General features: G+C 39.5%; 1 protein-coding gene across 1 annotated transcript in view; it reads left to right on the top strand.

Moving 5' to 3' along the window:
* The window catches only part of FAM227A (family with sequence similarity 227 member A), a 57521-nt gene that overhangs the window by 35497 nt on the left and 7584 nt on the right, over positions 1-14440 (top strand). The window contains exons 13-15 of the mRNA XM_073213887.1: positions 3220-3377; positions 5097-5249; positions 8372-8512. Of these exons, the coding sequence (XP_073069988.1) occupies positions 3220-3377; positions 5097-5249; positions 8372-8512 (452 nt within the window). The remainder of the gene's footprint in view (positions 1-3219; positions 3378-5096; positions 5250-8371; positions 8513-14440) is intronic.

The following is a 14440-nucleotide window of genomic DNA, read 5'->3' as shown; positions in this document are numbered from 1 at the left end:
GAATAGAAAGAGACCTCAGTAACTTGATAAAGACATTAGCATAAAGAAACTTAGAGCACACTGGAACAGCAGAGATGTTTGGAGTAACAGTAGGAGCAAGCAGAGTGGTCATTTCCACCTCCCTTTGAAGTTGTTCTGCACCCTCGTGTCCCTTACCTCCCTAGGCCTCAAAGGATTTCCCTTACTACTTGTTAGCTCCTTCGTTCATTTAGAAGGATTTAAAAAATATTTATCTAGCATTTTTAGATGTCTTATCATGGGCTTAGAGTGTCCCATTGACATTTTAAATGCATACACCCATGACCTAGCAATTCTACTGCTGATAATCTATCCTGTTGAAATGTTCATACATGGCCATTGTTACAGCATTAATCTATACTAGGAAAAGTTGAAGAAAACTTAATTTTTGGTAGATAAGTAAGTAAATTGTGAAATGTCCATGATATAAGTTCTCTATTGCTATTAAAAACAAGGAGATTTATACCTTCTAATATGAAAGAATGTCAGTCAACAATGTCTAAAATTAACAAATCAAGAGAATATTACAGGCGATGTATTTAGATACTGATAAGTGAAAAATTAATAGAATATTATGTATAGTATGATTCCATTCTTATTTTTGAAATATATTTTTGGTATAAAGTCAGTATGTGCATATATAAAGGTTTAGAAGGATACACAGAGAAAAATGTTAACAGAATTTGTTCCTAGGAAATGCAAGTGGCAATGAGGGAGACTTTTATCTTTTACTTCATACATTTCTCTATCATACGAATTTTTCACAATGAACATGAATTTATTTTGCAAAAAAAAAAAGGGGGGTTCTTACTTTCAGAGATAGCAGAGAAAAATGATGTCTAGATGTCAAGGTAAAGAACTTTTAAAAAAGAAGTATATTTGGCACAGAACAAGAGGATGGTCCCACCTTAGATGGTCCCGCCTAACATATGTCCAGAGAGAGACACCAGTTTGAAAATCGTGTCCCAGACTTAATTGAAAGCTGAAGATGTTTAGGTTGGAGGTGACTTAAGAGAACATCTGAGGGTTCTTGGAAACCATTATATAACACGTGGTTCTGGAGGAAGATGGGTTGGAATTACAGAGAATCAGATTCTCATCTAGGGCAAGAAAAAACTTCCTAGAGTCCGAGATGTCATTTTAAACCAGCTTTACCCTCTGGCTCTGCCGCAGAACATCTGCTGGTTGTTCCAGCTCTGGCTCTCAAACCGTCATTCCTCTTGCCAGATCTCTGATGCCAATCCTTCATTTCAGCACCTACTCTGCTTTCTCCCTGCCCCCTGGATCTGATGTTCTAGAACTTCTCTCCTCTTGCAAATTTACCTGTCTTTGCCCAGCACTGTGGCTATGAGCCACCCCCTCAAACTATGCCCAGGTTCCTGTACCCAAAGCCCTTCCCTTGCCTCTCACCTGGAAGGAGAATCAGATGCTTACCAACAATGGAAGTAGATGTTTCAGAAGGTAGTGCGTTCCCTGTTTCCAAAGTTAGGGAAGCAAAAATGGACAATTACCTGTTGAGAATATTATTGAAAGGACTGTATCAGTTGGGATTCTTTGCTTACAAGTAACAAAATATGTCCCTGGCCAACTTGAGCAAAAACTGGAAGAATGTTGAGTAGCTGGGAAGTCTGAAAATTAGTCCAGGGACTAAGAGAAGAATCACAGCAGTTTTTAACCCTTGGATCGTCTCCCCAAGGTGACATCTCTAGATGGATAAATCCCCGTATGTTTTCAGTCTATATTTTACCACCACTCAAGGTTCAAAATTCAAGGAACAGGCGTTTTGATTGACCCAGCTTATTCCATGTGTTCTGGCCTCTAACTGGGAGAGAAAAACCTCTGGCAGAGCCTGTGAAGGGCTTTTTTTTGTCTTTCATTTAATCTAAAATCCCTTCAAGCCTGAATGCAGTAGAGGGCAGGTTAACTCCCCAAACACACAAGAATCAGGGGCTGTAAGGAAAGGAAAATGGAGACTGGGCAGCCAAATGAACGACTCTCAGATAAACGTGGAATTAGATTAGTGGATCCTAAATCCACTTTGGAATTTTCTAGACTTTGGAAAAAAATTTTTTTTTTTACTAAGTCCATAAAAGCAAAATGATTGCTAGCTACTATCCTCATTTCATAAAGAAATTTCATTACCCTATTAATATAAAAAAATAAAAAAGATAATTTCAGAATAAAAGAAAGTCCTTAAAGTGAATATATGTACTTTATGTTAGATTTATTACTTTTTTATTATTTTTAACAATAAAAAATTTATTATTTTTTCCTTGTTTCCCTCATTTCACTGAAGACCAGTGAACAGAGACTGTTCCCATTTGGAACTGGGGGTTTAGGAATCACTATACTAAGCGATCTATAGATCATATATGAACCCCAAGTGTCTGGGATCCCAGTGGGATCTTGTAGGGAGTGATTCTCAGCTGAGGGCAGTTTTGGCCCCTTGGAGACATTTCTAATTGCCAAATAGGGAGTGTGGGGAGGATGGAGTTCTACTAGCATCTACCAGGATGCTGCTTAACAGCCTACTATGCGCAGGACAGCCCCCCACAGCAAAGAGTTATCTGGCCCAAAGTGTCAAAGTGCTTGGTTGGTTCATTTATTGTTTTTCTTCCTACTGTAATGCAAGCTCCAGGAGGGCTGGGATTTGTCATATTCTTGGCTGCATCCCCAGCACCTAGAACAGTGTGTATACGCATGGTAGTCACTCAGTAAATATTCGCTGAATTAATCAGTAATATTTTGGTAACTATACTTCTAGTCTCATATCTATTTTTCTTTCTTTTACTGATTTACTTCATATGTATTATATATATATATATATATTTTACATAAAATATATAATACTATCTACCCAATTTTGCATCTTTGTTTTTTTAATCTACTGTTACATCTGAAACAATTTTTTGGTACCAACTCTTGGTAAGTATTTTAATAGTGGCATACTATACTTTATGGTAGAGATATTGTTATCTTTTACTTGAACATTTAGGGCATTCTAATGTTTTGCTGTAGTAAATATCTGTGCAGCAAACATCTTAGTGCCTAAATCTTTTTTAATTAGGTTATTTCCTTAGGATATCATCCTAAAACTGGAGATACCAGGCAAAGGATATGAATGAACACCTTTACATTTCTTTATACATGCTGTAAAAATGACAGTATCCTTTATCTTTTTTTCCTGTCTTTCCTATGCAGTCTTATCCTGCCTGCAAAAGCCCTGAGCTGACCTCAAACCTCTTCAACATTTATGGGAAGAGCCCTCTGATTGTGAACTTCCTCCACAACTACTCCAGGCTGCAGCAGCATGGCAAAGATGTGTTGGTAGCCAGGAGGGAAAAAACCAAGGCCATCCCATATCCTTTCCTCTGCAGGCAGGGCACACATTACTTCAGACCCCTGCTTCCACTCCCAGAAGCAAGGGTGCAGGAAGAGGCATCCAGCCCTTAGCATAGTGTCTGTCACATAGCAGGTACCCATCGAGGGTAGCTATTGATATAAGCCTAAGGGTCAGAATCTTGCTCATTTTAATTCCAAATCTGTCTCATGAACTGGCTGTATGGAATCCTGGGCAAGTCAAATTTCCCTGTGTGCAAAATCTCCTCCTACTTACCACCAGGATGAACGGGCTAACTAGGTACTCTAACATGTTTTGCAATTCATTAATGCCTTCCAGATGCTTGCTGACACCAGACCATGTGTTGAATAGAAATTTTGGTGTCTAGGAGTGTGTTTCTTCTAGCACTCTGCTAACACGCACCTCTTCTCCAGACCCATCAGCAAATTCCTGGCCCCACTGGCATTTATCCTAAAGATTTGGTAAAAAGCTCAGGTCCTAAGAAAGTAGGTATGACATGTGTTGGTGTCCTGAGTCCCAGGAACTCAGTCCTGAACTCAGGAACCACTTCAACTGCTTACCAGCAAGTGACCTCAGGTAAGTTCCAGCTTCACTCTGAGCCTCATTTTTTTATCTATAAAATGCGATAACAGTGCCAGCCTCATGGGGCTGTTAGGCAGAGTAAGGCACCACAGAGGTAAAGGCTTAGCACAGTGCCTGGCAAGTAACAAATGCTTGAATGTGACCTATCTGCATATAGCTACACATGAGGAGGAGCTTTCATAATGATCTCAGTAACTCCTGCCCTAAAGCTTCTTATCATAAACTTATTTACATGTCTATAGGCAGAGAATAATGACAACTCATATTTCATAGTACTTTATTATTTATGAAGTTTTTCCCATATATCATCTCACTGTTTTGTAGACATTGTAGTGTAGTGGGGGGAGCCTGGGTTGGGAATACAGAGCCCTGGATTTGAGTCCCAGCTCAGCAACCCGCTGGCTTAAGATCTCATGTACACAGCTTCACCTCTGAGCTCAATGTCTTTCTCAGCTCCTTCCTAAAATAAAGATAATTATACCAAACCAATAGGGTTGCAACCAGGATTGGCTGACTTACATCTGGCACTAAATAAATATTAGCTATCATTATTGTTATTAACATTAACTAAGGCAGGTATTATTATCCCTATTTTACAGATAAGGAAATGGGGACATAGAGGATGACATATCTTGTTGGAAGTCCTAAACTCAGGATAAGTGTGACCGAGATTCTGCCTGATTCAGAAGGAGTGGGAAGGGTGGGGAAGGCAGAGAGAAATTTTCGGCAGATAAATCATGAGATACAGAATGAGACCTTTGGCCTGAAAGGGAAGGGAAGTTGGAATCCCCATGTATTCACCACTATGATAATAGAGTAAGAATTTTAGATGAGAGTCTAAAAAAAGCATTTCCTAGCCCTTCCACCAGCAGGAGGAAAGAGGGGCTTATTATAAAATGGGAATGGCCTACCCATGGAGAGGATAACCTCTTGCTTTCTAAAGCTTGCCATGGTCAAAGACCAGGAAGAGTCATTTCCTGCTTAGATTTCAATGATCTCATCCAGAAACAAGGTCATTCTCCCCACAACTTGCTGTCCTATCCTCCCTCCTCCCCATGCACTAGGTGCATCCCACTAATAATGCTCAGTCAATGCCAACTGACAGTGTGGGGTTTCCCTTGACGATGAAAGCCACCGAGTCCAGCCTGACGTACGCTGACATCATCAGCCTGACCCTGAACAACATGAAGAAGCGGAGGGACAAATTCCACCAGATGAACCAGCTTCGCGGGAGTGAGTGGAATTATTTTGATAATTACCTAAAGGAGCTGCAAGACAACTTCCTCAGGTATTTAAGGGGCATTAAGGACGTGGCACTGTTTCGGCATTTGGCTGTTGTAGCACACGCCATCGTGATTTTTCTCTGGGGAGCCGAGCCCTGTAACCGTCTAAGCACATTCAGCTTTCCTGTGCTCAGAATGCAAACTCCCTAATAATCACAATAAACCTTCCATTTTCATTCCATTGGCCAGAACTTAGTCCCATAGCCACACCTAGCTGTGGTACTAACAAAGCAAATGAATTTAGGGTTAATATTAAATTAATGTAGAATATTCAAGATTAAGTCTACAGTATATATATTTCAGAAATATATAAGGACATCTTTGTTTCATGAAGACATCATTATCAGGTGAATTACGATAATGTCAGGAGAAACTTTGTAATTATGTGTTAGCAGTTCATTGCCAAATAAATATATTCACTTTTTGTTTGATAAGGTGTTATCAAGAAACTCAGCACACCTTCTATTACTAAAGCAATTCTCAAAGTTTTTTCACCAAAAAAAAAAAAAAAAAGATGGCCTTAAAACACACCTGTACTGTTAGACATCAGGGCAGGGTTACCCTTGGGGAGGAAGGGTATGACTGAGCAGGGGCACAGGGGGACCTCTGAGGGCTCTCAATGTTCTGTTTCTTAATCTGGGTGCTGATTACATGGGTATGGTCAGTACATGAAAATTCCTTGAGCTGCACATTTAGAGTGTATACTCTTTGGTATCTATGTTATACTTCAAGAACCTTTATAAAAATGGCAGTCATCTACATCTACTGGTTTACAGGACATAGAGAGCTTAGAGGACTCTGTCAAACCCCAGGAATGCCGTGAACCAATCCAGAATGGGAAATTCTGTAAGACAAGTAACCTGGTTTCTTCAGCCCTGAAAAAGCAAGGAAAATAAGGGAAGAAACAAAAGCTATTAGTATTTAGAAAACACTGAAGATTTCTATCAGTTAAAACATTATTGGATCTTGACTTTAACAAACCAACTATCAAAAAATATTTATGAGATAATTGGAAAAATTTGAACTCTGATGGGTTTTAGATTATATTAAGTAATCCTTTTTAATGGTGTGTTCCTTTGTTTCTTTTTAGATATTATATTGGCTTAAAGAGACATAATGAAGTGTTTATGGATGAAATAACATGGTGTTTAGGATTTGCTTTAAAATAACCTATTTGGGGTGAGGAGAGGGGGCAAGGGGAATAATAGATGAGTCAAGATTAATGTTATGCTGATAACTATTGAAGCTAGATAATGGGTAAATGGTTTAAATATAAAGTCTCTTGTATATATTTTAAATTTTAATAAGGTGCACGCACACATGTGTGTGTGTGTCATGGTGAGCATAACAACAAAAAGTGACAAATGCCCACATAGAATATTACTTGTAGGTGGGCTAGAACTCCTTTGGGGCATTAGTTAGCACTTATTTTCCTAAAACAGAGTATCTGTTAGGAGCACTGGCATTCAAGTTGGACAGACAAAACTCCAGTTAGAGTTATGAACACTGTAAGAATTCTTAATACATGGAAGACAGAGCTAATTCTGTGGGAACTAGGTGCATCATTTAGCCTGTGTGAGGCTTGATACCTCATCTGTAAAACAGGGCACTACTCACAGAGTAGTTGTGGGTGGAAGGAGATGTCTAGCTCTGGGCCTGGCTCAAAGGAAGTGCTCAGTAATTAATGACTGTTAAGAGTTAATACATGTGACCCCATACCATAAAAACCACACGGTCCAAAGCAGAACAAGGACTTGGAGTTGCAGAATTTAGAGCTGGAGGGGTCTGAGGCAACCCCCTTCGGAAAGGCGAGCCAGCAGATGTTTTGCAGGGGTCCCTGCTCTAGGTGGAGGATGAGCCTAGTTTGTACACGTAGATGGAGCTGTACAACAAAGGGACAGGGTCAGGTGCGGCTGAAGAATTTAGCTTTCTTGTGGGTCCAGAGCCTTGATCTTCAAAGTTGTTTAGGGTCAGAGCACAAACAGTTCAAAATACTGTTCGCAGAACTCTGTTGTATTTCACCACATGATTCTGTCAAACAAGCTAAAGATGCTTTTACTAGTGGAAAATAGGAGCCTAAGACATTTGTACACTTACACGTCTCAAGAAATGACAATATAGAAAATATAGCCATGGAATTACATCCAAGTTTTCCTGTTAGAATATGCCATCGTAACAAGGACAAATGGAGGTGGCTGCTTGTTCATTGTCTCTCCCTTGCAAGCAGAAGCAAGCTCCAAAAGGTTAAGAAAAAGTTGTGGTAGACAGATCCCCAAAATAAGAAAGTTTTGCCAGCACAGGAAAATAAGAAACTTTTTCCTTGACTTGGGAAAAGACCCACACTGTGGCATAATCATCGGTCTAGGCCAAGCTGAATGCTAGTTTTTTAATACCGGTGTTTCTAAATCGATGTTAGAACAGCAGAGAAGTATATGACAGCATCTTACGCACTTGGCATATACTTACTGCTATTTTGTCTACCTGGAACTTGCTTCTTCATCAAGTAAATACCTACTCACGTTTCAAAAGTCAGTTGGTCTGTTACCTGATTCAGCATTTCTATTGTGTATCCCAAACTTATCTGAACACATGCCACTGAAAACCCCCTATAATAACACCACCAGCAACAGATGCCCCCTGAGCACTTCCTGCATCTCAGACACTGTGCTAACCTTTGACCTGTGGCGACTCAGTTAATCTTCAGTACAACGTTAGGTTCTATCTGTGTTGAGATGAGTACACTGGCATAGAGAAGTTCAGTAAATTGCCCAATGTCACACAGCAAGTGGCAGGGCCCCAATTTGAATTCAGCTTGCCTTTAGCGCTCAGCTTCCTCTCAATAATTGACTTCCTCACCTGTCTTCCTGATTTGAGTATGTGTTCCTTGAGTTCAGGGACCCCATTTTATTCCTCTCCGTGTGTCCCAGGGCTGGTACGATCCCTGGCACACAGCAGGGGCTCCATGGCTGAGCTGCTGTGGTCAGCTCTCTGCTTCAGTCCGTTGCTCTTGACAGAAGTAATGAACGAATTTGTAAATATTTGTCTCTCTTTACATATGAAGATAGGAGTGAAAAAATCATGCTGACTCTAGTGTTTTTACGTTTTTGTCTTTGTGATCACCCCGCAGGGAGGTAAAGAGTATAGATCAAAGAGCAAGAGATAAAAAAAAGGCAGACCATGTATTCCTCCCACCGTCACCCCTCATTAAGGAATCCCCTGAAGAGAAGTCTAGAGGAAGCCATCAGAATGAGATTGTGTTTCTTTCAAGGTTTGTTCTAACAAGGACATGGAGAAGTAGAAATATAAATACTGTAAGAATTCTTAAACATGGAAAACAGCACCTAAAAGTTCACTTGCTTTTATGTGTTACTTCTCATTTTACTTTTATTACTATTTATTATTATTAATGGTAGTAGTAAGACCTTCCAATGACTTTGTACTTCCTTTGTGCTAAGCAGTGTACTTTATGGATTGTATAACTCAGAGCTCTTTTGTGGCAAGTGCCGGGAAACCAGCTCAAACTAGCTGAAGCAGAAGGCGTAGGTAACTAGGAAGGCCACACACAAGCGAGCCGCAGGCGTGCTGGACCCAAGGGTTCAGTGATATTTTCAGGAGTGCGCTCTTGCTGGCTTTCTCTAATTCTCTCCCCTTTTCTCCCCTTTCCCTCTGAGGATTAGCTAGTTTTTCAAGCTGCCAGGCAGTCCCAAGTCTATGACCTTATTACAGTATATGACCTAAAGGGAAAGAGACACCATCTCCAAGCCTCATAAAAGTATCTGATGGCTCTGCTTGAGTCATCTACCCCACTTTTTGTCTGGACCAATACCATGTTCAGGAAGAAACACAATATGGCTACGATTAGCTAGGCCTGAGTGTCCTTACAGCCTGAGAGAGCAGGGTACAGTTAATGACATGGGGTAGAATGAAGACAACATGCCTACTTTATTTGTATCTAATCAAAACCCTGTTTGATATCATCATTCCCATTTTACTGAATAGAAAATAGGCACAGAAAAGCCAAGTAAACCCTGACTGAAGACCTCCTATGCCAGGTACTAAGGATACAAAGAAATAAAAAATGGAAAGATACTGTCCTCAAGGGCTCACAGCTGAGAAGGAGGAAAAAGATATGTAAATAGATAACATGCAACAAGTTACACAGGTCCTGAGAGAGGACTTCAAAAGGGAACACAGTAGGAAGCAGCCAGTTCTTGTTTGCCAGGCAAGGGGGAGGGGAAGAATGAGCTGACCTTCTAGTCAGAAAGCTCCTCAAGCCAGTTTGCAGAGCTACCAGCTCACCATCGGAACTGGCTGGTCAGGAAGTCTGGGAGAGTTGAGGACAGAATGGAGGGGTTCTCACATGTCACATCTGGATTCTGCTGTCCTGTAGCCCATAGGCAGCCATCCAAATGTTGCCAGTTAACTGCACCTGGGGAGGTCTCTCCCTGGGCACTAACTGAAACTCAACCCAAACGGGAGAATTCTTGACTCTGATTGACAATTCATGAACAGGTCAGATGAGTGTAGGTAAGGAAGAATTCATTCAAGTGAGAGTAGTAGTGAATGGCAGGAGCCATGCAGGCAGCAGAGACCAGGAAGAACAGAGGGAGGAAGGGAAGCTCATTGAACTCCTGCTCAGCACAGGGTAAATCCCTTGCCAGCTCCTGACGACAGGGTCACCTGCATCCAGTGTCCCCTTGAATCTGCATGGCGTGGGAACTAAGTCCCTACCACCCCAGGATTTGGGGGAGCTGCAGAGCACTGGATGGAGTGAGATTATATTCTGAGAACTTCCCAAAGGCAGAGGAAGGAGATTTGGGGGCAGGCCCTAAAGAGCATGACTGTACAGCTGCAGTCCTGTCCGGGTCACCCGGGCACTGGGAACAGGCAAGCCCAAATCAGGGATCTTAGTAGCCCTTCCCTACCTGCCTGAAGTAGGACAGAGTGAAGACTTGTGTTTAAGTTTACAAAGCTGAATGAAATACTGAAGTAACAAAAATACCACTGGGAAAAAGGGTCTCTTATTAATCTCCCAAGAGGCTTGGAAGAGCATGGAGACAAAACACAGTAATTTGAGCAGCAAGAAGGCTTTATTTAAGGCAAAGAACACACTCAAAGAAAGCGGGGTGTGGGCAGCCTCCAAGAGGAGGTGCCGTGAAAGGCTTAGGATTCATGTCTTCTAAGGATTTCAAGAACTGGGTAAAGGGCCAAGGGAACGTAGGCTTGACATGTGGTCTCATAATGTCTTTCTTCAGTGAGAAGCATTATATCACCATCCATAGTCAGTCCTCTAGATATTCTATGGAATTTATTGATCCTGTTCACTTCCAAGATAGTGGTTATCCTCAAGCAGTGGAAATAGGTCATTTAGAACTGCTTGCCCTGCCTTAAGATATGGTTGGTTGGTGGCTAAACCATAAAATATGTTAGGAATCTTCCCTCCTAACTCCCTGGTTTTTAAAATGGAATCTTAGCCTTAAGGTGGAATCCCTCAGTCTTGCTATACTCTTTAAATCTTGACATTTTCGTCATAGGCAGGAAAAATCAATCATCATGTTTGTCCCATGTTTCTGCCTGCTCTACCTCTCAAGAGTCTACGCTACAGAAATTACAATTTTGAATTCTGAAACTTACAACCATTATTCTAAATAACATGCTAACATATATATTTCTTTATTTTTTTTCATTTTAGACATTATCTGTTGATAATTTTTTTCCAGATTGTTAAGAGCTATCAAAACCCAAGTGGCGTTTTTTGTCATATTCTCATACATAGTATCCTGTAAACTATGTATATTCCATTAATATATTCTGTTAGATAACGTAATCATGACACGACAAACGCAGTTTGCTGCTTGTTCTTTTTCTCCTCATTGCAAACAGATGCAGACTCTGAAGGGTTAAGAAAAAGTTGTGGTGGAAGATCCTGCAAGTGAGAATATAGTGTCCTAATTTTTTCCTTTTTAAAAAATCTTGTAGTTCTCCTTCTCAAGCCCTCGTTCTCCTCCAATCTGGACTGGGGTGTTCTAGGTTTGTGCACAGAACTGAGCTTTTTTCACCATCATCCTAGGACTTTCCTTTGTGAACTTTACTCTTTTGGAGTTTCTGGTTCCCAGGTCACATGTCTTTCATGTTTTATTTCCTCATTTTGCTGGAGCACATCTTCTACTAGTTCTTGAAGAAAAGGTATTGAGAAGATTTTTTAGTTTTTACAAGTCCAGCATGGCTTTGCTCTTGATTAATATTTAGCAAATGTTTTACTGGGACTAAAATTCTAAATTAAGAGCCAATTTACCACAGACTTTTGAAAAAAAATTTTTATCCTACCTTCTAATTTTGTTATTGAAAAGTCTGATGGCATTCTGATTCATATGGCTTTGTATGTTACCTTTTTCCCTCATGGAAGGTTTTCAGATACTGTCTTCAGTATTCTGAATTTTACAATTACATGCTTTGGTATAAATCTTTTTCTCAATATGTTTCATTAGGGTTGGGTAACCTCTCAGACTTCAAAGTAGAGTTCTCTAATTCTGACAATTTTTCTTTTTATTTATTTGATAATTTCCTTCCTTTCATTTTCCTAGCTCTGTAGAACTATTATACTCAGTTTTGGACCTCCTGGACTTATTCTCTGATTTTCTTATCTTTTTTTTTTTTCATTAAGGTATCATTGATATACAATCTTCTGAAGGTTTCACATGAGCAACACTGTGGTGACTATATTCCCCCATATTATCAAGTCCTCACCCCACACCCCATTGCAGTCACTGTCCCATCAGTGTCATAAGTTGCTGTAGAGTCACTACTTGTCTTCTTCGTGCTATATATACTGCCTTCCCTGTGCACCCCCTACATAATGTGTGCTAATCATAATGCCCCCAAATCCCCTTCTCCCTCCCTCCCTCCCCACCCCCTTCCCTTTGGTAACTGCTAGTCCCTTCTTGGAGTCTGTGAGTCTGCTGCTGTTTTGTTCCTTCAATTTTGCTTTGTTGTTATACTCCACAAATGAGGGAAATCATTCGGCACTTGTCTTTCTCTGCCTGTCTTGTTTCACTGAGCATAAAATCCTCCAGCTCCATCCATGTTGTTGCTTATGGCTAAATAGTATTCCATTGTGTATATGTACCACATCTTCTTTATCCATTCATCTACTGATGGACACTTAGGTTGCTTCCGTATCTTGGCTATTGTAAAAAGTGCTGCGATAAACATAGGGGTGTATATGTCTTTTCGAATCTGAATAGTTGTATTCTTTGGGTAAATTCCAAGGAGTGGGATTCCTGGGCCAAAGGGTATTTCTATTTTTAGTTTTTTGAGGAACCTCCATTTTGCTTTCCACAATGGTTGAATTAGTTTACATTCCCACCAGCAGTGTAGGAGGGTTCCCCTTTCTCCACATCCATCCTTGCCAGCATTTCTTGTTCTTAGTCTTTCTGATGCTGGCCATTCTTACTGGTGTGAGGTGGTATCTCATTGTGGTTTTAATTTGCATTTCCCTGATGGTTAGTGAGGTGGAGCATCTTTTCATGCGCCTGTTGGCCATCTGAATTTCTTCTTTGGAGAACTGTCTCTTTATGTCCTCTGCCCATTTTTTAATTGGGTTTCCTTTATTTTTTAATGTCCATGTAATCTGTAATAAGTCCCCTCTTTCATTTCTGATATTAGCAATTTGTGTCCTCAATTTTTTTTCTTTAGTTAGCTAGACTAGAGGCTTATCAGTTTTACTAATATTTTCAAAGAATCAGCTTTTTGTTTGATTTTCTCTATTGGTGTTCTATTTTCAATTTAATTAATTTCTGTTCTAATTTTTATTATTTCTTTTCTTTTGCTTACTTTGGACTTAATTTGCACTTTATTTTATCTAGATTTCTAAGGTAGAAACTTAGATGATTGATTTTAGAGTTTTCTTCTTTTCTAATATACACATATAATGCTATAAATTTCCATCTAAGCACTGCTTTCACTGCATCCATAAGTTGTGTTTTCACTTTCATTTAGCTTAAAATACTTCGAAATTTCTGTTGAGATTTGTTCTTTGGCCCATGTATTATTTAGAAATATGTTGTTTAATCTCCAATTATTTGGGGATTTTCCAGTTATCTTTCTGTTAATGACTTCTAGTTTGATTCCATTTGGTCTGGGAGCCGACTGTGTGTGATTTCTATTTTTTTTTAAGTTTGTTAAGGTATATTTTATGGCTATCTTGATGAATGTTACACATGAGTTTGAGGAGAATGTGTATTCTGCTATTTTTGGGTGATGTAATTTATAGATGTCATGTATATTCAGTTGATTGATGGTGTTGTTGAGTTCAACTATGTCTACTAATTTTCTGACTGCTGGATCTGTCTACTTATTCTCCTTGCAGTTCAATCACTATTTGCTTCATGTAGTTTGATACTCTGTTGTTAGGTACATACACATTGAAAATTATTATATCTTCTTGGAGAACTGACCCCTTTATCATTATACAATGCCCTTCTTTATCCTTGATAATTATCCTCACTCTGAAGTCTGCTCTGTCTGAAGTTAATATAGCTAGTCTTGCTTTCTTTTGATTACTGTTAGCCTAGTATATTTTTCTCCACCCATTTACTTTAGTCTATAACCACATTCTCTTTTAAGGAACATTCCCAGAAGTCTCAAACAACATTTTCTTACATCTCATCGCTAGAATATGATACATGGCTCTCGTACTACATGGCTTCTTCCTTTTCAATTAATTATTTTTAAAAACATTTTAAATGCTCTTCTATAATTATATTATTATTACTTTATAATAATTCTGAGGCATAATTTGCCACAAATTTGCTCAATTTAAGTGTTCAATTCAGTGATTTTGTAGTAAATTTAGAGTTTTGCAACAATTACTACAATCCAGTTTTAGAATTTTTTCGTCACCTCAGAAAGATCCCTCATGCCCATTTGTAGTCAACCCCCTCCCTTTTTAATAGCCTCCCTGCAAATACCGTATAAATGGTACCATTTTATAGGGCCAGATATTTAGTCACATGGTATTGTTAGTTTCAAAGGAGGCTAGGAAATGTATTTTTTGTTTTTAGTCTGGTTGTACTGACATATTAAACAAAAACTGGCTCCATTGCTAAGGAAAAAGAGAGTGGATGGTGGGTTGGTCACTAACCATCTCTATTACAGATAGATAGATGGCATTATACTCTCCCTTTTAGAGATGAAG

Source organism: Manis javanica, chromosome 10 (genome assembly GCF_040802235.1).
Source record: "Manis javanica isolate MJ-LG chromosome 10, MJ_LKY, whole genome shotgun sequence".
In the NCBI taxonomy this organism is placed as follows: domain Eukaryota; kingdom Metazoa; phylum Chordata; class Mammalia; order Pholidota; family Manidae; genus Manis; species Manis javanica.
Note: the sequence above shows the minus strand (reverse complement) of the source record. Positions and strands in the feature narration are given on the sequence as shown.